Below are 20,454 nucleotides of genomic sequence, written 5' to 3'. Positions count from 1 at the left end.
GAGAATCTTCACTCTGGAATCAAAAGACTAGAAGATTTTCTCCAGATATGTGCTGTTAAATCTGTAAAATTTATTGCAGAAATGGTTGGATTGGATGCCTGTTTCAAATTATGGAAAGAATGCTGTCTAAAACCAGGTATATAAGGGCATCAATTTTAGAAGTTTCTTGAAATCAGAGATTAATAAGGACAGCAAAAGAGCTGGCATTGATTCTTCTGCGATTATGGAACTCTTTTGAAGTCTTAGAAATTAGAAGGATTTCCTCTTGTTGGATCCACAGTTGTTTGTGTGTGAAAGGCATTGGTGGAAAGAGTCAATTCAAAAGTCTATGCAGCAGACAGTTCTTCATAGCCAGCCATTGGTCAAATACCATACACACACACACACACACAAAATTGTTAAATTCTCATAATTCTTTGGGGTAGGCTTCCTATGTTGATATAATACGTAAGGTTCTAGGAGAACCAATTATGTGCCTGAATATCAGTGACACAGCAACATTTTTAATGAAAAGTCTACTTCACTCTATATGCACAAATTGAATAAGTAATAAATTGGGATATAACCACAATGTTGTGGCTGAAGGCCAGAGAATGAGCAATTTTGATTGGAGATAAGATAAAAAATATTTATCTCTTAATTGTGGTCACAGAAACGTAATTATTAGAAGAGTAATAAAAGAGTATAGAATGGTCATGTTCTTAGAAAATTATTGTATCGGCCGCTAAAGGTCCTGCGGCCTGGCCGCCGGCTCCTCCGCAGCGGCCCGCGCCAGGTGAGGGCTCGCGACTCCCGGCTGCGGCGCCCGGCGCGTGTTAGCTGGCTCTGGGCGTGCGCCGCCGACGAGGGCTGGGCCGGCGGTCGGTTAGCGGTCCGTTCGACGCGGGCCGGCACGCCGGGCGCTGCGCGGCCTCGGCGGGCGGCGGTGGCGGCGACGGAGGCCGGGCTCTCGGGTTCTGTGCCCCAGGCCGGCGCTAGTCGGTGCCCCGGCGGAGCGACGGGCACCCGGGCTCCCTGGCCCCGGGCCCCCCCCCCCCCCCCCGGCTGGGGTGGCTGGGGCAAGGGGACGATGTCTGCTCGCGCCCCGGTGCCCGCCGTTCACCCTCGGGAGGAGCCGCCCGCGGCGGCCGCAGAGCGGGAGTCGCGGTTGGCCGCGGCAAGCCGGCAGGCCGAGCAGCCGCCCCCGCCGGCTCGAGACGGGAAGGAGGCGGCGAGGGAGGAGAGGGCCGCGGCCGGCACCAGCGCGGGGGCGCGGGGAGAGCCGTCTCCGGTGCCGGTGCTGGGACACAGCGTGCCCCAGGCGGCCGTGCCCGTGAGGCCCCTGTCCCTGCACCTGGCGCACAAGGCGCGCGGGCCCGGGGGCCCCTTCGGCGGGGAGCCGCTGCCACCGCCGCCGCTGCGGGGGCCGCCGGCCGAGGACGCCCGAGCTGAGGCGGCAGCGGCCGGCCCCGAGGAAAAGCTGCTGCCGCCGCCGCCACTGCCGCCGCCGCCGCCTAAGGAAAACCCCTGGACCAAAAAGCCTCCCCAGCACCTGTCCCCCGCCGGGACGGGCCCGCCGCCGCCCCCGCCGGAGACGCTGGAGGCAGAGCTCAGTTCCCCAAAAACTATAAAAGCTGGAAAACTCAAGACAAAGAAACCCAATAAGCCTAGTGATTTCAGCGATATGGCAAACTGGCCAACGCCAAGTGAATTAGTGAACACTGGATGTCAGAGTGTCATCAGTCAAGGGAATAAGAAGCTGCAGACTAGAAAGGAAAAAGAAGAGAAGACTGAGAAGAAAAGTAACAATGAGAGTAAAGAAAACCGGGAAATAGAATTAGATGGCCCTGGTGAAAACGTCAGTGAAGATGAGGCTCAATCAAGTAATCAACGAAAAAGAGCTAATAAGCACAAGTGGGTACCTCTCCACTTGGATGATGTAAGACCAGACAGTCAAGAAAGACCTGGTTCCCGGAACAGCTCAAGATGTCAACCTGAAACAAATAAATCAGCACATACCAATAGAAGAAATGACACACGAAGTTGGAGGCGAGATAGAGAAAAAAGAGAAGACCAAGATGAAGTGTCCAGCGTGAGAAGTGAGGGTGGTAATATCCGAGGTTCCTTTAGAGGCCGAGGAAGAGGACGAGGACGGGGAAGAGGACGGGGAAGAGGAAATCCTCGACTGAACTTTGATTTTTCGTATGGTTATCGAGAACATGGTGAAGGGACTGATCAACCATTTCAGACAGATCTTAATACCAGTATGATGTATTACTATGATGATGGTACAGGCGTACAGGTGTATCCTGTGGAGGAAGCGTTGCTTAAAGAGTATATTAAGCGTCAAATTGAGTATTACTTCAGTATAGAAAATCTAGAACGGGACTTTTTTCTTTGGCGAAAAATGGATGAACAAGGTTTCTTGCCTATTTCCCTGATTGCTGGTTTTCACAGAGTTCAGGCTCTCACCACAAACCTTAATCTCATCTTAGAGGCATTGAAGGATAGCACAGAAGTAGAAATTGTGGATGAGAAAATGAGAAAAAAGATAGAACCAGAAAAATGGCCAATTCCAGGCCCTCCTCCACGTAATGTGCCACGGACAGACTTCTCTCAACTGATTGATTGTCCAGAGTTCGTACCAGGCCAAGCCTTTTGCTCACATACAGAGTCTGCCCCAAATTCTCCAAGAATGGGAAGTCCATTGAGTCCAAAGAAAAATACTGAAACAAGTAATCTTCAAGCAATGTCTAGAGGTTTGTCTACAAGTTTGCCTGACTTGGACTCAGAACCTTGGATAGAAGTAAAAAAGAGACATCGTCCACCCCCAGTGAAATTGAAGGAATCAGTATTTGTAACAGAAGAGGCATCAAATCGACTATATCCTCCTGAAGAACAAGAACAAGCAGAACTTGATTTTTTATTTGATGAAGAGATTGAGCAAATAGAAGGACAAAAAAACACATTTGGTGATTGGTCTGATAATGATTCAGATTATGAAATTGATGACCTGGATTTAAATAAGATTTTGATCATAACTCAGACACCACCTTACATGAGAAAACATCCTGGAGGAGATCTAACAGGCAACCATATGTCTTGGGCAAAAATTACATCTGAACTTGCTAAAGTTATCAATGATGGCTTATATTATTATGAGCAGGATCTGTGGATGCAAGAAGATGAAAATAAACACACAGCCTTAAAGGTAATTATTATGGCCAGCATCTCTCTGCCAATGCTTCATTTTATTATATATGGTTGCTTATTTTTCTTTAAACTTAACAAGGTTTATTTTATGAAATTTTGAATGTAAGTATAATTTATATTTAATTGGAAAAATTCTTCACTGTATTTGATAGTCAGAAGTTGAGGAATGATTTTGTGAAAATAACTAATGAATACTAAAATTACAAAAGCAAAAACAAAAAAAACCCTGATACTGACTAAAAACCCTTGCTTTTTTCGGGTGAAAATAGTAAGAAGGCCCTTTCTCGTATGAAGGAATAAAAATGAAATTATGGACAAGCTTAATTTATATACTCCTTATCTGACTGTAACCCCAGCTGTCTGAGCCAGTGGTTTTAGAGAGGGATTACTTTTGTTACCCCCAGCTCTCTTTAGTTCATGTTGATCTCTCTCAAGTAGAAATGTTCATAGACATTCTTTCCTTGTGTAGCATTACCATGTTGCTAGGGGTGCTGTGTGAAACCTTATTCTAACTTTTTATCTTGTAGTTTACACCAGATTCTGACCTGTATCCTAGTTATTAATAGAAAATATAAGAAGGAGACAGTAGTTTATTGGCTAACTACATTCATTTGATGTGAGTTATAATGATACAGGTAGGGATAAAAAAGGCATTTCTTTTCCTCTATCATTGGGGTTATCAAAAAAGCCTAAAAAGTATTTGTTTTGGGGATAGAATAATGGGGGAAAGTTATGACATTCTATGCTAAATAGAAAAGGTATCATGGTCAGAAATAGAAGTAAAGTGTGGCCATGTACTGGTTGAATAGAGGAGCTGCCTATCCATGGGATTCTTATCAACAACAGGTGTTCTCCTTGGCCCTTAATTTCTTTCTTTCTGCGGTTTCCATTACTGCTTTCTGCCTCTTCCTTTCTTTAGCCCTGCATCTTTTTGCAGAACCTAAGTCAGGCTATGACTGCTTGTTAGCTGATTTTAAGCCTGAGCAGTTTGCTGCCCATTCTGCCATGGGAAAGAAAGTATGTTTTTATAAAGTTTTTCAGTTAGAAGTCTTTCCTTGTTTAAGCATGTTATTTTATTTGTGATATTTAGATTCTATAAATAGTATCTTCCATAACACTTTTGGAAAGAGCTATAAATTTCTAATAATAGTTTATAATTGTACTGACCCTGTTCATTAAACTTGTACCATGCTTTTGAATAGCATATATCACAAAAAAAGAAAATTATTGTATCATTTTATGTAGATTATTTTGTTTAATCTTGATAATAGCCATGTGAGGTGAGCCCTGTGCTTAATATCTCCATTACAGAGAGAAAGAAAACAAGGCTGAGAGAAGTACTTTGCCATGGTTCTATGTCAGAAACAGGTGCATTAATTTGCATTTCAGGTATGTGATGAATTTTGTGAATATGTGCCCTGTAGTTTTTGTCAAAGCAGGCATCCTGTTTTTTGCTTGCTAAGTCTAGCAGCACTTTTAGAATCTAAGAGCCCACACTTTTAATTGTCATGCAGAACTAGGAGTTAGGAGTTCTTTGATTATTGTGAGTGGTTCATGTGAATATGCTTTCTTTAAAATCTTAAAATTAAGTCAGCGCTGGGGTAGAGTGCAGGTTGTTATCACTCTCTTGCTTCACTTAGGTCGTGCAATTGTTTTACTTCAACAGAAGCAGAATCCAAAGATATAAATGTGGTAATTCAGATGATGAAGAGGATTCACATACTGCACGAGAAATACTCAGAGTTGTTACAGAAAACACACAGGCAAAAATTAGCCAAATATCTAAAATATATCGGTTTTGACAACTTGGCACACACGTTATGTCCTCAGGTAAATGCCACGGAAGATATTACTTGACATTATTGTGAGTGTGTGTGTGTGTGCGTTTGTGTGTGTCTGTGAAATATTTTATGGGATATATTGAGAATCAATACCTGTCACCAGAACTGTATATTCTGAATATATTGAGAATCAGTATACATTAGATTAAGCTAATAGTTCAGTTAACCATGCATTGTACTGTATAGACACAGGTCTAATGTCTATGACTGTGTATTTTTCTAGGAAACATATTTATCCACACAGCTGACTTCCCATCTTACCCAGGACACCAGGGCTATACGCGTCGGGTCCCTAGTTACCTCTGTTACTATTTCCAAGTGGATTGTGTTGAGTGCAGAGAACTGCGTTTGCTGCAGAGTTTTGCGGCAGCTGTTTTCAGTAGTTCATCCCCTCAGCTCATAGCCGGGCTGCTGCTTTTCCCTGTGCCTGTGCCAGATGAATGCAACGCTGTGGTGAGTCTTCACTGGAGAACATCCAGTATTGTGTAGCCTTTCTTCCACTCTTCTCCCTACCCAGGAAGCCACTAAGACATGTCCTTATTTCTCTCCTTTTTTTTTTTTTTTAAATTTTAAGGTATACAAATTTTGTGTATTTCACATATACAGATTTAGGAACATAGTGATACCATACCCTCCTTCCCACCCATGCTCCAACTGTTCTTCCTCCTCCCTTTCATGTTCCCACTCTCAACTTTTACAATGATATATTTTCAGTTTACTTTAAACTCCTAAGATTAAACCTGCTACACTAAATAGTTCAACAAATAGTATGAAGGAAAAAACAAACAAACAAACAAACAAAAAAAAAAAAACACTGTCCCTTAACAGTAGAGACAGGGCTGTAAATTTTGTAAAAAATCTCAAAATGTCAATTTAATTCCAATACATTACATTTTAAGTACTCTATTAGTTACTACAGATCAGGAAAAACATATGGTATCTGTCTTTTTGGGACTGGCTTACTTCACTAAGTGTAATGGTTTCCAGTTGCATCCATTTTGTTGCAAAAGACAAGATTTCATTTTTTTTTATCACTGAGTAGTACTCCATAGTGTATATAAACCATAATTTCTTTATCTAGTCATCAGTTGTTGGACATCTGGGTTGATTTTGTAGCTTGGCTATTGTGAATTGAGCTGCAAAGAACTGGGGTTACAGATAACTCTTTCACATATGTCATTATCTGAATTTTTTTGTTTGTATTTTATTCATATGTTCATTGTTTCAAAAATTTGTGTGCAAATTTCATAGAAGTGGCACACTTTTTGGTCATAGTTCTTGTCATGCCTTATATTTAGTTAACTTTTAGAAGAGAATAAATCTTCCATACACTGATTCACTCCCATAATAGTTGTAAAGCTAGGCCTGGGCTAAGGTGAAGCCAGGAGCCAGGAACTCTATTCTGGTTTCCAATGTGGATCACAGATTCCTGAATGCTGCCTTCCCAGGTGCATTAGCAGAGAGATGGGACTGGAATATGGATGCTGACCTTGCCGGTGGGTGATTAACCCCTTGAGCCACAATGCTGGCCCCAGAGAAAAATTGTAGATCAAAATATCTCTTCAAGGGGCCAGTGCTGTGGTATAGAGGGTTAAGCCACCACCTGCAGTGCCAGCATCCCATACGGGCACTGGTTCAAGACCCGGCTGCTCCACTTTCAATCCAGCTCTCTGCTATGGCCTGGGAAAGCAATGGAAGATGGCCCAAGCTCCTGGGTCCTGGCTTCGGATAAGCACAGCTCTGGCCGTTGTGCCCAGTTGGGGAGTGAACCAGCGGAAGGAACACCTCTCTGTCTCTACTTCTGCCTTTCTCTCTAAGTCTGTCTTTCAAATAAATAAATAAATAAATAAATCTTTTAAAAAAAAATCTTCAAGTAATGCCTTCAAAATAGTATATTTAGAAATTATGAAGACATGCTTGGGGTACTGCATGGTCTTAGAGTGGAGATATTTCTGTAAGTAGAGAAATATAAGGATGTGGGAAAAGATACCAGCTCAGGGTGAGAAGCCAAAAAGAGGAGACATAGGTAGCTCTCCACTTCCTGTGCCAAATCTCCCCATTTTAGGCTTTCTGACTTTCCTTAGGCTTCATTGGGACCCCCGTCTTTGCTAGGTTAGCCTTGCTGGGAATCTCAGCAGGGCCTGTGACCCCTTCCTTGGTGTATCTTGCTCTGCTCATCTCAGGAATACTTTCAACCAGTCTTTGGTGATTCTGTAGATTCACTAAGGGTTTGAGGTCAGGTTTCCTATCACGCAAACATGGAAGGAGCCCTACATCTCTATTCTCCAAGTGCCACAGACAAAATTTAGCTATCCCATCTAATAAGTCTTCTATCCGGAAGACTGACATACTTAACAAGGCCTTTGAAGCCATGAGGATAGAGAAACTAATTTCATTGGAGAGAATTATCTTAATGCAGGATGTGAGCATCAAGAGTGGAAATTATGAGTCTGTCGCACGAATCTCTTCCTTTGGTTATTCTATTCCTACCTTATGTTGCACAGGTGTAGGGTTTGTCTGAAGGGAGGAGAGCTGTTCCTCACTTCTTTAAGAGACTTGGGGACCTATAAGCGCTAGGAAAGCAACTCTCTCTCTAAAAAAATAAAACAAAAAAAACCTTGATGGTGATGATCAGAACAGGAATCTAGCTATTTCCAACAGCTGTAGATTTGAAATAGGATATTTGCTTAAACATTGCATAACCAAAACTGCTATTACTTTTTAATTTCTTAAATGAGAAAGTAAATAAATTTTAAAAAGCTTGTTTTTAAACATTTTCAATTAATGTTTTTGGCAATTTTTAAATGAAGTCTTCTCTGCTCCAAGCCATCATTGTATCCAAACATGTCTTGGTGTTGATTGACAACCAGAACACTTTGGCACAGAAGTTTTATGTTTTCCATGCATGGCTAATATGATCATAATCCAGTTTTGTCAGAACTCCAAGAATGGAGGCTCAGCTAAGCACGTGAATTTCCTGTGATGTTGAGGCCCTGTAGTAAGAGCTGTTGACCCACTGGGTGGAATTCTCTTAGTAAAACAGTTTGACTTGTAAGATGATAGGTACTTATTATATAGATCTTTACAGAGATATTTATTTTTACCAAAGATGCCTTTTTAAGGTCAGAAAAAAAATTCCTTAAAGGAAATACAGTTTTAGTGTGTGTATATGTGTGCATGAGTGTGTGTGTAATAATTGTGGAACAGTTATCAAAGATTTTACTAATTTGTAACAAAAGATCAATTTCATATTGTCTTTTACTTATATGCCATGGAAAATGATCTTGCCATAAAAATATTTTAAAAAATTATAATGAATATAGCCTCAGTGTTCCCTGTGCCATTGTAATGATATATTAAGTTGAGTGGCACTTTTACCCTCTGGTAACTCCAACATTGGGTTATCCAGTTTTAAGATTTGCAGCTTATTGAAAGAACATGAAACAATAATCTCATTGAGGCAAAGCAAACTACAACAGGATTGGGAATGATTTCTGCACGCCCAGGTTAAGAACTGTAAAGTCGTACAAAGGTCTAATGCACCATACTTGTTTTAGGAGAAGGAGTCAGGTGCTGAGAAGGATATTTATAAATACTCAGTTCACATGGGAGCAGCTCGGTTTCAGTTAACGCACATGGGCCCTTACTTGTTTCGAGAAGAAAGAAGTGATCCAGATCCCCGGCTGCATCATTTTATACCAGACACGTGGCAGGTATTTCTCTAAAAGATCTATCATATGGAAAGGCAAAGACTCTTTGGTAAACTGTGTGTTCAGAGCTCATTGTGTGCGACAAATTTTGAAAATGCCTGGCTGGCGCCGTGGCTCAACAGGCTAATCCTCCGCCTTGCGGCGCCGGCACACCGGGTTCTAGTCCCGGTCGGGGCACCGATCCTGTCCCGGTTGCCCCTCTTCCAGGCCAGCTCTCTGCTGTGGCCAGGGAGTGCAGTGGAGGATGGCCCAGGTGCTTGGGCCCTGCACCCCATGGGAGACCAGGAGAAACACCTGGCTCCTGCCATCGGATCAGCGCGGTGCGCCAGCCGCAGCGCGCTACCGCGGCGGCCATTGGAGGGTGAACCAACGGCAAAAGGAAGACTTTCCTCTCTGTCTCTCTCTCACTGTCCACTCTGCCTGTCAAAAAAAAAAAAAAAAAGAAAATGCCTATTGTTCTAGAAAGCGACTTAATGACAAGAAAAGTAAATCGTGTCTTGGCCCAAGAGATAAAGCAATGCAGTGAAGAGTCAGTTGAGTGACAGATACACTGGTTCTCTTAAATGGAGTGTGGGAAGCAATGCATTGAGAAGCAGCAGTTTGACCTGGTTGTGAAGCCATTGGTCAGGACACCGCGTCTCAAACCATAGTGCTTGGGTGTCACATGCAGCTCCTGACTCCAGCTCTTGCTAATGCACGCTAGGAGGCAGCAGTGAAAGCTCAAGTGATTGGGATCCTGCCATGCACAGGGGAGACCTGGATTGAGTTCCCAGTTTCTAGGCATTTGGGGAGTGAACCAGCAGATGGGACCTGTCTTTGTCTATCTGTGTCTCTGCCCCTCAAATAAAAAAAACAAAAGCAAAAACAAAACAAACAAGAACCCAACTACACACTCCAATTCTGTGCAGCCACTTAATTCATGTAACAAAATAGGTATCTGATGTATAATTAGCAAAAATATACTGTTTTTTTTTTTTTTTTAAAGTAGTGTTGCTTTTGGGTTGTCCAATTGTTCAACCACAGAGTCACTCATAATACATCATGATATGTCACGGATCCTATTATGTATTTGCATACATTTTTTGAAAAACTGCCTTTCTACACCTTAATCATTCACTGACTGTAATTAATGAAACATGCAAATAAAAAGAGCAGCAGGTTTTGGTAATTCTGTATCAGCATGAGGTTTCCCTAATCTATGAACTAAAAAGAACTCCAAGAGCCAGGCTACAGACCCGTGGCACTGTCCTCTGCTGTATTAGAGGGTTTTTCATCTAAGTTTAAGTAAGGACTTTCCTGTCTCCAGTGATTTGGGTTATTTGCACATAGCCGGAAGTGGTGATTCCTGCCATCTTGAGCACTAGCAGGTCTCAGAACTGTAAACACTAGTCTAAGAGCTAGTTGAAGCTAACTTAAAAATGGACAGTAAAGGTGCATTTTCCAATGAAAGGTGATTTTTTTTGCCCTTCAGAGGGAACTCCTGGATGTCATAGATAACAATGAGTCGGCTGTGATTGTTGCTCCAACCTCATCAGGGAAAACCTACGCCTCCTACTACTGCATGGGGAAAGTCCTACAGGAGAGTGATGATGGAGTGGTCGTGTACATTGCACCCACAAAGGTATCGTGCCCTGCGACACTGCGCTGTTCTAGGGATGTTCCTCTGCTGTAGCTGTGTGTCCCACCTGGTAGTGCCCAGCCTCCAGTGTCACACAGTCGTGGACTTGGGTGCTCATGTGCTGTGTGACCTTGGCCAGTTTCCTGGCATGTTTTCCACCTGCAAGGAGACCCAGCACCACTTACTTTATGCTGTTGTTCCGAGCATGACCTGAGACGAGGCACACCAAGCATCCAGTGTACTGTCTGGGCATGAATAATGATGCGTAAATGGTGCCATTCACAAGCATTTGTTTATTCGTGTTCTCTCATAAATCTCCCTAGGGCCAGCACTTGTGAAAGACAGGGCTGGACACTTCTGAGTCTTGTCAATGGGAACCATTTGGTGTTGGTGCCAGGCTTGTGTACTTAAGAGAGGACAGACAAGTTCATGAGAGAGAGAGAGCGAGAGAGACGGAGAGAGAGAGAGGGAGTGAGAGAGAGAGAGAGAGAGAGAGAGGCGCTTCTCCCCTGTTTTACCAGCTCTGCGGTTGGGCAGGTGCCTGATGGAAGAGCCCTGGATTCTTACAGGGGCCGTGGGTCTCTTCCTTTGCAGCAGCCTGGGTAAAGTAGAGTTAAATGGCTCTTGCTGAAATAAAATATGTTCTTTTTGTCTTGAAAGGGGTTTTGGGGTACACTTCTTCCTCTCACTTTCCCTAGCAAAATACTTAATTCCCAGGCTTACGGCTGCACTGCGAGGAAGCCAGTGTGGGGAGGGGCCCTGTGTCCCACAAGCCACATCCTTCACTGATGAGGACGTGGAAGTTTAGTGAGCTTCAGCGCTGTACCCATTACTGTGCAGCATTGTAAAATACAGGCACCGTCTGATTTTACCTGTGTCAGCACATATTACATTGATGGGACGAGGAACCACTGTTTGTGTTTTTGTTGCTGGCTGTCCCATCAACAGGCACTGCATTGCATTGTGTAACATTTAGAAAACTTAAATGGAATCGGTGGAAGGATTTGCTGTGAGGTATTGCCTTATTAGGACAGAACTGTTACCAGTTCGGTACTGCATTGTTGCGTATCAGTGGTTCCAGACGTGGGTTTACTTGAACCAGTTTTTTCAGCGTTGTTGATAATTTACTGAGTAGCCGCTCACTCTGTCTTTTGTGACTCCAGGCTCTGGTTAACCAAGTGGTGGGAACTGTCTACAATTTGTTTACTAAAGCACTGCCGAAAGGCTCAGTGGTGTGTGGAGTTTTCACAAGGGATTACCGCCATGACACCTTGAACTGTCAGGTATGTCACAGCCGTCCACGTGATGAGTCGTAGTGTGAATGTGGCTCTCTGGGAGACACGGTGGGGTTTTAATGGGGTAACATGAAACCCACAGCTACCCTGATAGATGTATTTATATTGGACTAGATAGTTTGTATAATTTTTCTTATCTAAGAATTTGATCACTGATGATATTTTAATTCAGTATTAATTATTACATATTTACATTACATAAATGTTACATAAAGAGAATGCGTTACTTTTCTGAAATTTTAGCCTGAGGAAGCAACTTCCTCTTTAGTAGTGATGGTTACAGGGCATGGTGACTTTTGTATTCCCAGAATACTGTGTCAGAGAATATTTCTTTCTTTTTTTTTTTAAAGACTTATTTATTTATTTGAAAGAGTTCTACAGAAAGAGAAGGAGAGGCAGAGAGAGAGAGAGAGAGAGGTCCTCCATCTGCTGGTTTGCTCCCCAACTGGCCGTAATGGCTGGAGCTGCGGTGATCCGAAGCCAGGAGCCAGGAGCTTCTTCCTGGTCTCCCACATGGGTACAGGGGTCCAAGCACTTGGGCCATCTTCTACTGCTTCCCCAAGCCATAGCAGAGATCTGAATCAGAAGTGGAGCAGCCGGGACTAGAACTGGTGCCCATATGGGATGCTGGCACTGCAGGCAGCGGCTTTACCTGCTACATCACAGCACCAGCCTCAAGAGAATGTTTCTTAATGAAATAAACTTAACTGTTTTTGAGTGTATCAGTGGCAGCGTATGTGGGGATCAGTTGTACATATTCATTTTACTTTTACATTAATAAAATATTTTTTTGAACATGGAAATGTAAGATGGGTATAGTGTGTCATAAAATTTCTTATTAATGTTTGGAAATTAAAACAGCTTTTCTTTTTTTTTTTTAAAAACCCAGATATTAGTAACAGTGCCTCAGTGTTTGGAAGTACTCTTGCTATCACCTCATTATCAGAAATGGACAGAAAGAATACGATATGTCATATTTGATGAGGTATGTTGCTTTTTATTCTTTTATCTCAACAGAATATTTTATGTCAACCAAGACCACATGTACCGTATGTACTTTAATAAAGATGGCATTCATATGGTTAGTTACTAAAATAAATATAAGTTGTTTATAGAAGGGTTTACCGATAAGATCTGGGAGAGTTGAGGCTGGGTTAAATCTACATGCAGAATATAGGTGGTAGGTGTTGGGTACCGTGATTTAGATGCCCCTTGATATGCTTGTCTTATATCAGAGTGCCTGGGTTCGAGTCCTCACTCCATTCCGAAGTCCATCTTCCTGCTAAAGCCCCCACCCTACGAGGCAGCTGCTGATGGCTCAGGTACATGGGTCCCTCTCCCTGATGAGAGAGACCTGGATTGAGTTTCAGGCTCCTGGCTTTGGCCTGGCCCAGCTGTGGCTTTTGCAGGCATTTTAGGAGCGAACCTACAGGTGGAAGATCACTCTCTCTCTCCCTTTCAAATTAATAACATAAAGAAATAATTTTTATAAAAGAATATATAATGGTGGCAGAGAAAACTGTTGGACACACCAATAACTAATAGAAAAGACTTTCTGATTTTTTATTAGGCAAAGAAATTTATCTGAGTGAACAAACTACCTTTTTTTTAAAAGGTTTTATTTATTTATTTGAGAGGTACAGTTACAGACAGTGAGAGGGAGAGACAGAGAAAGGTCTTCTTTCCAGTGGTTCATTCCCAAAATGGCTGCAATGGCTGGAGCTGTGCTGATCCGAAGCCAGGAGCCAGGTGCTTCTTCCTGGTCTCCCAAACACGTGCAGGGGCCCAAGCACTTTGGCCATCTTCTACTGCTTTCACAGGCCACAGCAGAGAGCTGGATCAGAAGTGGAGCAGCTGGGACTAGAACTGGCACATATATGGGATGCCAGCACTGCAGGCAGAGGATTAACCTATTGCACTATGGCACTGGCCCCATAAACTACCTTTTTTTTAAAAAAAAAAGATTTATATATTTGAAAGTCAGAGTTACACAGAGAGAGGAGAGGCAGAGGCAGAGAGAGAGAAGGTCATCCATCCAATGGTTGATTCCCCAATTGGCCGCAATGGCCGGAGATGTGGCAATCTGAAGCCAGGAGCCAGGAGCCTCCTCCGAGTCTCCCACTTGGGTGCAGGGGTCCAAGGACTTGGGCCATCTTCCACTGCTCTCCCAGGCCATAGCAGAGAGCTGGATCAGAAGAGGAACAGCCAGGACTCAAACCAGTGCCCATATGGGATGCCAGCGCTTCAGGCCAGGGAGTTAACACTCTGTGCCACAACACTGGCCCCAAACTACCTTTTTAAAGAAAAGATTTACTTGTTTGGCCAGTGCTATGGTGCAGCGGGTTAAGGCCCTGGCCTGAGGTGCCGGCATGCCACGTGGGTGCTGGTTTGAGGCCCAGCTGCTACACTTCTATTCCGGCTCTCTGTTGTGGCTTGGGAAAGTGATGGAAGATGCCCCAAGTCCTTAGGCCCCTTTACTCGCATGGGAAACCTGCAAGAGGCTCCTGGCTCCTGGCTTCAGATTGGCATGGCTCCGGCCATTGTGGCCATTTGGGTGTGAACCATCAAATGGAGGACCTCTCTCTCTGCTTCTCCTCTCTCTGTGTAACTCTGACTTTCAAATAAATAAATAAATCTTAAAAAAAAAAACAAAAATGAAAAGATTTACTTGTTTATTTGACAGGAAGAGTCAGAGAGGGAGCAACAGAGAGATCTTTTATCTGGTTTACTCCCCAAGTAACTGCAAGGCTAGGGCAGGGCCAGGCTGAAGCCTGAACCCAGGAACTCCATCTGGGTCTCCTACATGAGTGGCAAGGGCCCAAGTCCATGGGTCATCTGCTGCTGCCTTCCCAGGCACATTGGCAGTGAGCTGCATTGGAAGCCAAGAGCCAGGAATTGAAGTGGTGCTTTATTGTGGGCTGCCAGTGTCCCAGGTGGTAGCTTAACCCATTGTGCTTCAATTCTGGCCCCAGAACTAATTTGTTTTGTAGGTACTTTTCTCTTCACCTGTCACCAGGTATGTACAGGGCAAGATTAGTCATATTTGCTCTATTGCCGATTTAACTTCCAGTTAGCACTATTTTGATGCAAACTAATGGGAAGGAAATAAGAAGCAAACTACAATGGTCAAACCAAACAAGCAAATTTAAAATAGGGAGGCTGCAGAATTAGGAAGATGACCTGTAATTTGAATTCAGTTTTTTTTTTTAACACATGCACAAGCACTGAAGTTTATACATAAAGTACTGCTTTAGGAACCATTCTTTCTTTTAATAATTCAGTTTAGAATGACTTTTTGTTTTCATCATGATTTATTTTGTGTCTAGGAGTTATCTAGCAACACATTTCTTAATTTCTAAACCTTTTTTTGTTTCAGTATTTAAGTTTTACAAGTTCCATGCATTTCATATATACAGATTTAGCAACATAGTGGCACTTCTCCCTTGCCCCTCCTACCCATCCACTCTTAGTTTTTACAAAGGTTTGTTTGCAGTTTACTTGATGATCATGTAGTTAATTCTACACTAAGTTAAATATTTCACCAAATAGTATGGAGAAAAACAGAAAGAAAAAAAAAGCCCAAAAAGCACTGTTCCTGAATGGAAGAGACAAGGCTATAAACAATCATCAAGTCTCAAAATGTCTATTTCTCTCTAATACATTACATTTCAGGTGCTCTGTTAGTTACCTCAGATCAGGGAAGACATATAATATCAGTTTTTTGGGACTGCCATATTTCACTAAGTATAGAGGTTCTAGTTGTGTCTACTTTGTTACAAAAGACAAGATTTCATTTTTTTTTTTTACAGCTGAGTAGTAATCCATAGTGTATGTGTACCATACTTTCTTTATCCAGTCAACAGATGATGGACATCTAGGTTGACTCCATATCTTAGCTATTGTGAATTGTGCTGCAATGAACATGGGGGTAGCGATAACTCTTTGATATGCTGATTTTATTTCCCTTAGGTTAATTCTCAACGGGGATGGCTGGGCCATATGGTAGGTCTATATTTAGATTTATGAGGTATCTCTATACTGTCTTCCACAGTGGCTGCACCAGTTTACATTCCCACCAACAGTGGACCTGGGGTACCTTTTCCCCCACATCTTGCCAGCATTTCTTGTTTGTTGATTTCTGTATGAGAGCCATTCTAACCAGGGGTGAGGTGAAGCCTCATTGTGGTTTTGATTTGCCTTTCCCTGATGGCTAGTGATCTTGAGCAGTTTTTCATGTGTCTGTTGGCCATTTGAATTTCCTCTCAAAAAATGCCTATTCACATCCTTTCCCATTTCTTAGTTGGATTTTTTTTAATTGAAATTCTTGAGCTCTTTATAGATTCTGGATGTTAACGCTTTATCAGCTGTGTAGTTTGTAGAAATTTTTTCTGATTCTGTCAGTTGCCTCTTCACTTTGCTGAGTGCTTCTTTTGTAGTGCAGAGGTTTCTCAGTTTGATGTAATCCCATTTGTCAATTTTGGCATTGATTGACTGTGCTTCTAGGGTCTTTCCAAGAACTCTTTACCTATCCCAATGTCTTGCAGTTTCTCCAGTGCTCTCTAGTAATTTCATGGTATCAGATCTTAGATTTAGGCTTTTGATCCACTTTGAATGGATTTTTGTGTGAGGTAGAAGGTAGAGGTCTAGTTTCCTACTTCTACCTATGGAGATCCAGTTTCCCAAGCACCATTTGTTAAAAGAGACTGTCCTTGCTCCAAGGATTGGTTTTAGCTCCTTTGTCAAAGATAAGTTGGTTGTAGGTGCATGGACTGATTTAGCAAATTTCTATTCTGTTCCATTAGTGTACAAGTCTCTTTTTGTGCAAGTACCAGGCTTTTTTGATTATGTATGTATGTATGTAGTATGTCCTTTTTTTTTAAGTAGCCAGACCATTTGTACTTGGTACATTTTCTTTTCTTTTCTTTTCTTTTCTTTTCTTTTCTTTTCTTTTCTTTTCTTTTCTTTTCTTTTCTTTTCTTTTCTTTTCTTTCTTTCTTTCTTTCTTTCTTTCTTTCTTTCTTTCTTTCTTTCTTTCTTTCTTTCTTTCTTTTTTGACAGGCAGAGTTAGACAGTGTGAGAGAGAGACAGACAGAGAGAAAGATCTTCCTTTTTCTGTTGGTTCAACCCCCAAGTGGCTGCTACAGCTGATGCGTTGTGGACGGCGTGCTGTGCCGATCCAAAGGCAAGAGCCGGGTACTTCCTCCTGGTCTCCCATGTGGGTGCAGGGCCCAAGCACCTGGGCCATCCTCCACTGAACTCCTGGGCCATAGCAGAGAGCTTGACTGGAAGAGGAGTAACTGGGACTAGTAACTGGTGCCACAACCAAGACTAGAACCCAGTGTACCAGTGCTGCAGGCAGAGGATTAGCCTAGTGAGCCGTGGCATCAGCCCTGTAGTATGTCTTATAGTCAGGTATTGTGATGCCTCCAGCTTTTTTTTTTGTATAAGAATGCTGTATTATTTGGGGTCTCTTGTGTATCCATGTGAATTTCAGCATCATTTTTTCCTAGAGCTGCAAAGAATGTCATTGATATTTTGATTGGGATCTGTAAATTGCTTTTGGTAGTAAGGACATTTTTTTAATTAAACTTTTATTTAATGAATATAAATTTCCAAAGTACAGCTTATGGGTTACAATGGCTTCCCCCTTCCAAAATTTCCCTCCCACCCACAACCCTCCCCTTTCCCGCTCCCTTTCCCCTTCCAATCACATCATGATTCATTTTCAATTCTCTATATACAGAAGATCAGTTTAGTATATATTAGGTAACGATTTCAACAGTTTGCCCCCATATAGTAACACAAAGTGAAAAAAAATACTGTTGGAGTACTAGTTATAGCATTAAATAACAGTGTACAGTACATTAAAGACAGAGATCTTACATAATATATTTTTTTAAATTAATTAATTTTCTATGCCATTTCCATTTTAACACCAGGTTTTTCCTTTTTTCATTTCCAATTATCTTTATATACAGAAGATCGATTCAGTATATAATTAGTAAAGATCTCATCAGTTTGTACGCACGCAGAAACACAAAGTGTAAAAATACTGTTTCAGTACTAGTTATAGCATCACTGCACATTAGACAACACATTAAGGACAGATCCCACATGGGATGTAAGTACACAGTGACTCCTGTTGCTGACTTAACAATTTGACACTCCTGTTCATGGTGTCAGTAATCTCCCTAGGCTCTAGTCATGAGTTGCCAGGGCTATGGAAGCCTTTAGAGTTCGCTGACTTTGATCTTATTCTGATAGGGTCATAGTCAAAGTGGAAGTTCTCTCCTCCCTTCAGAGAACGGTACCTCCTTCTTTGATGGCCCCGTTCTTTCCACTGGGATCTCACTCACAGAGATCTTTCATTTAGGTCTTCTTCTTTTTTTTCTTTTCCATGGTTTCTTGGCTTTCCATGCCTACAATACTCTCATGGGCTCTTCAGCCAGATCCAAATGCCTTAAGTGCTGATTCTGAGGCCAGAGTGTTGTTTAGGACGTTTGCCATTCTATGAGTCTGCTGTGTATCACCCTTCCCATGTTGGATCTTTCTCTCCCTTTTTGATTCTATCAGTTAGTATTAGCAGACACTTGTCTTGTTTGTGTGATCCCTTTGTTTCTTAGACCTATCCAAGCCATCGAATGTGAACTGAAATTGATCACTTGGACTAGTGAGATGGCATTGGTACATGCCACCTTGATGGGATTGTATTGGAATCCCCTGGCACATTTTTAACTCCACCATTTGTGGCAAGTCTGATTGTGCATGTCCCAAATTGTACATCTCCTCCCTCTCTTTTTCCACTCTTAAATTTAACAGGGATTAGCTTTCAGTTAAAAATTAAACACCTAAGAATAATTGTGTGTTAATTACAGAGTTCAACCACTAGTACTAGAACAACAACAGCAACAACAACAACAACAACAACAACAAATACTAAAAAGGATAAAGTATTACATTGTACATCTAGAGTCAGGACAAGAGCTGATCAGGTCATTGTTTCTTATAGTGTCCATTTCACTTCAACAGGTTTCCCCTTTGGTGCTCAGTTGTCACCGATCAGGGAAAACAAATGATATTTTTCTCTTTGGGACTGGCTTAATTCACTCAGCATGATGTTTTCCAGATTCCTCCATCTTGTTGCAAATGACTGGGTTTCATTGTTCCTTACTGCTGTATAGTATTCTATGGAGTACATGTCCCATAATTTCTTTGTCCAGTTTACTGTTGATGGGCATTTGGGTTGGTTCCAGGTCTTAGCTATTGTGAATTGAGCTGCAATAAACATTAATGTAAAGATGGCTTTTTTATTAGCCAAATTAATTTCCTTTGGGTAAATTCCAAGGAGTGGGATGGCTGGGTTGTATGGTAGGGTTATGTTCAGGTTTCTGAGGAATCTCCAGACTGACTTCCATAGTGGCTTAACCAGTTTGCATTCCCACCAACATGACATTTTGATCATGTTGATTCTTCTAATCCAAGAACATGGAGGATTTTCTCCCCATTTTTATTATCCTCTTCTATATCTTTCTTTAGTATTTTGTAATTTTAATCATAGAGTTCTTTGACAAGCTTGGTTAACTTTTTTCCAAGATATTTGATTCTTTTTGGAGGTACTGTGAATGGGACTGATATTAGAAATTCTTTTCCAGCTGTGACATTGCCTGTGTATACAAAGGCTATTGACTTTTTCTTTGGTAAAGCAGCAGGATATAAAATCAGCAAACTCTTTTATGAGTTCCAATAGTCTCTTTGTGGAGTCTTGGATTCCCTATATGTACCATATTTAGGATCATGTCATGAGCAAATAGGGATAATTTGATTTCCTCCTTTCCAATTTGTATCCCTTTGATTTCTTTTTCTTGCTTAGTGCCTCTGGCTAAAATTTCCAGGACTATATTAAGTAGTGAGAGTGAGCATCCTTGTGTGGTTCTGGATCTTCGGGAGAATGCTTCCAGCTTTTCCCTATTCAATAGGATACTGGCCATGGGTTTGTCATAAATTTCCTTGATTGTGTTGAGGATTGCTTTATCTGTACCCGATTTGCTTAAGGTTTTCATCATGAAAGAATGTTGAATATTATCAAATGCTTTCTTTGTGTCTATTGAGATAACTATATGGTTTTTGTTTTCATTTTTTAATGTGATGTATCACATTTATTGACTTGTCAGTGTTGCATACCAGGGATAAATCCCACTTTGTCTGGGTGGATGATGTTTCTGATGTGTGGTTGGATTTGATTGGCTAACATTTTTTGAGGATTTTTGCATCTATGTTCATTGGGGCTACTGGTCTGTAGTTCTCTTTCTCTGTTGCATCTTCTTCTGGCTAAGGAATTAATACAATGCAGGATTTATTGAAGGAGTTGGGAGGATTCCCTCCCTTTCAATTTTTTTGAATAGCTTAAGAAAATTGGAGTTAGTCCTTTTTAAATGTCTGATAGAATTCAGCAGTGAACCCATCTGGTCCTGCACTTTTCTTTGTTGGGAGGGACTTTATTTCTGATTCAGTTTTTTCTTGGTTATGGGTATGCTTAGGTTCTCTGTGTCTTCATGACTCAATTAGGTAATTGCATGTGTCCAGGACTCTGTCCATTGCGTCTAGGTTTCCCACCATGTTGGCATACAGCTCTTTGTAGTGATTCCTGATAATTCTTTTTATGTCTGTGGTGTCTGTTGTTACATTTCCTTTTTCATCTCTGATATTTATTGATTTCGGTCTTCTTCTTTTTTTTTTTTTTTTGGTTAGTTGCACCAATGGTCTATCATCTTTGTTTATTTTTTTCAAAAAACAGCTCT

The 20,454-nt window shown here is 41.8% G+C and overlaps 2 protein-coding genes across 3 annotated transcripts in view; both read left to right on the top strand.

The window, feature by feature from the left end:
- Positions 1-20,454, top strand: part of LOC133765832 (probable ATP-dependent RNA helicase DDX60) — a 74,286-nt gene that overhangs the window by 2,587 nt on the left and 51,245 nt on the right. The window contains exons 2-7 of one of the 2 annotated variants that reach the window (XM_062199370.1): positions 4,504-4,581; positions 4,859-5,022; positions 8,591-8,746; positions 10,215-10,364; positions 11,525-11,644; positions 12,546-12,641. In XM_062199370.1, the coding sequence (XP_062055354.1) occupies positions 4,548-4,581; positions 4,859-5,022; positions 8,591-8,746; positions 10,215-10,364; positions 11,525-11,644; positions 12,546-12,641 (720 nt within the window). In that variant the 5' untranslated portion in view covers positions 4,504-4,547. Of the gene's footprint in view, positions 1-4,503; positions 4,582-4,858; positions 5,023-5,470; positions 5,487-8,590; positions 8,747-10,214; positions 10,365-11,524; positions 11,645-12,545; positions 12,642-20,454 lie in introns of those variants that run through there. The other variant, XM_062199371.1, reaches the window with a different exon arrangement.
- LOC133765451 (la-related protein 1B-like) lies at positions 1,070-3,322 on the top strand. The gene has a single exon (XM_062199007.1). The coding sequence runs from the start codon at positions 1,070-1,072 to the stop codon at positions 3,290-3,292; it is 2,223 nt and encodes a 740-aa protein (XP_062054991.1). The 3' UTR covers positions 3,293-3,322.

Source organism: Lepus europaeus, chromosome 8 (assembly GCF_033115175.1).
Source record: "Lepus europaeus isolate LE1 chromosome 8, mLepTim1.pri, whole genome shotgun sequence".
NCBI classification, from domain to species: domain Eukaryota; kingdom Metazoa; phylum Chordata; class Mammalia; order Lagomorpha; family Leporidae; genus Lepus; species Lepus europaeus.
This window is presented reverse-complemented; position numbering and strand designations above follow the sequence as displayed.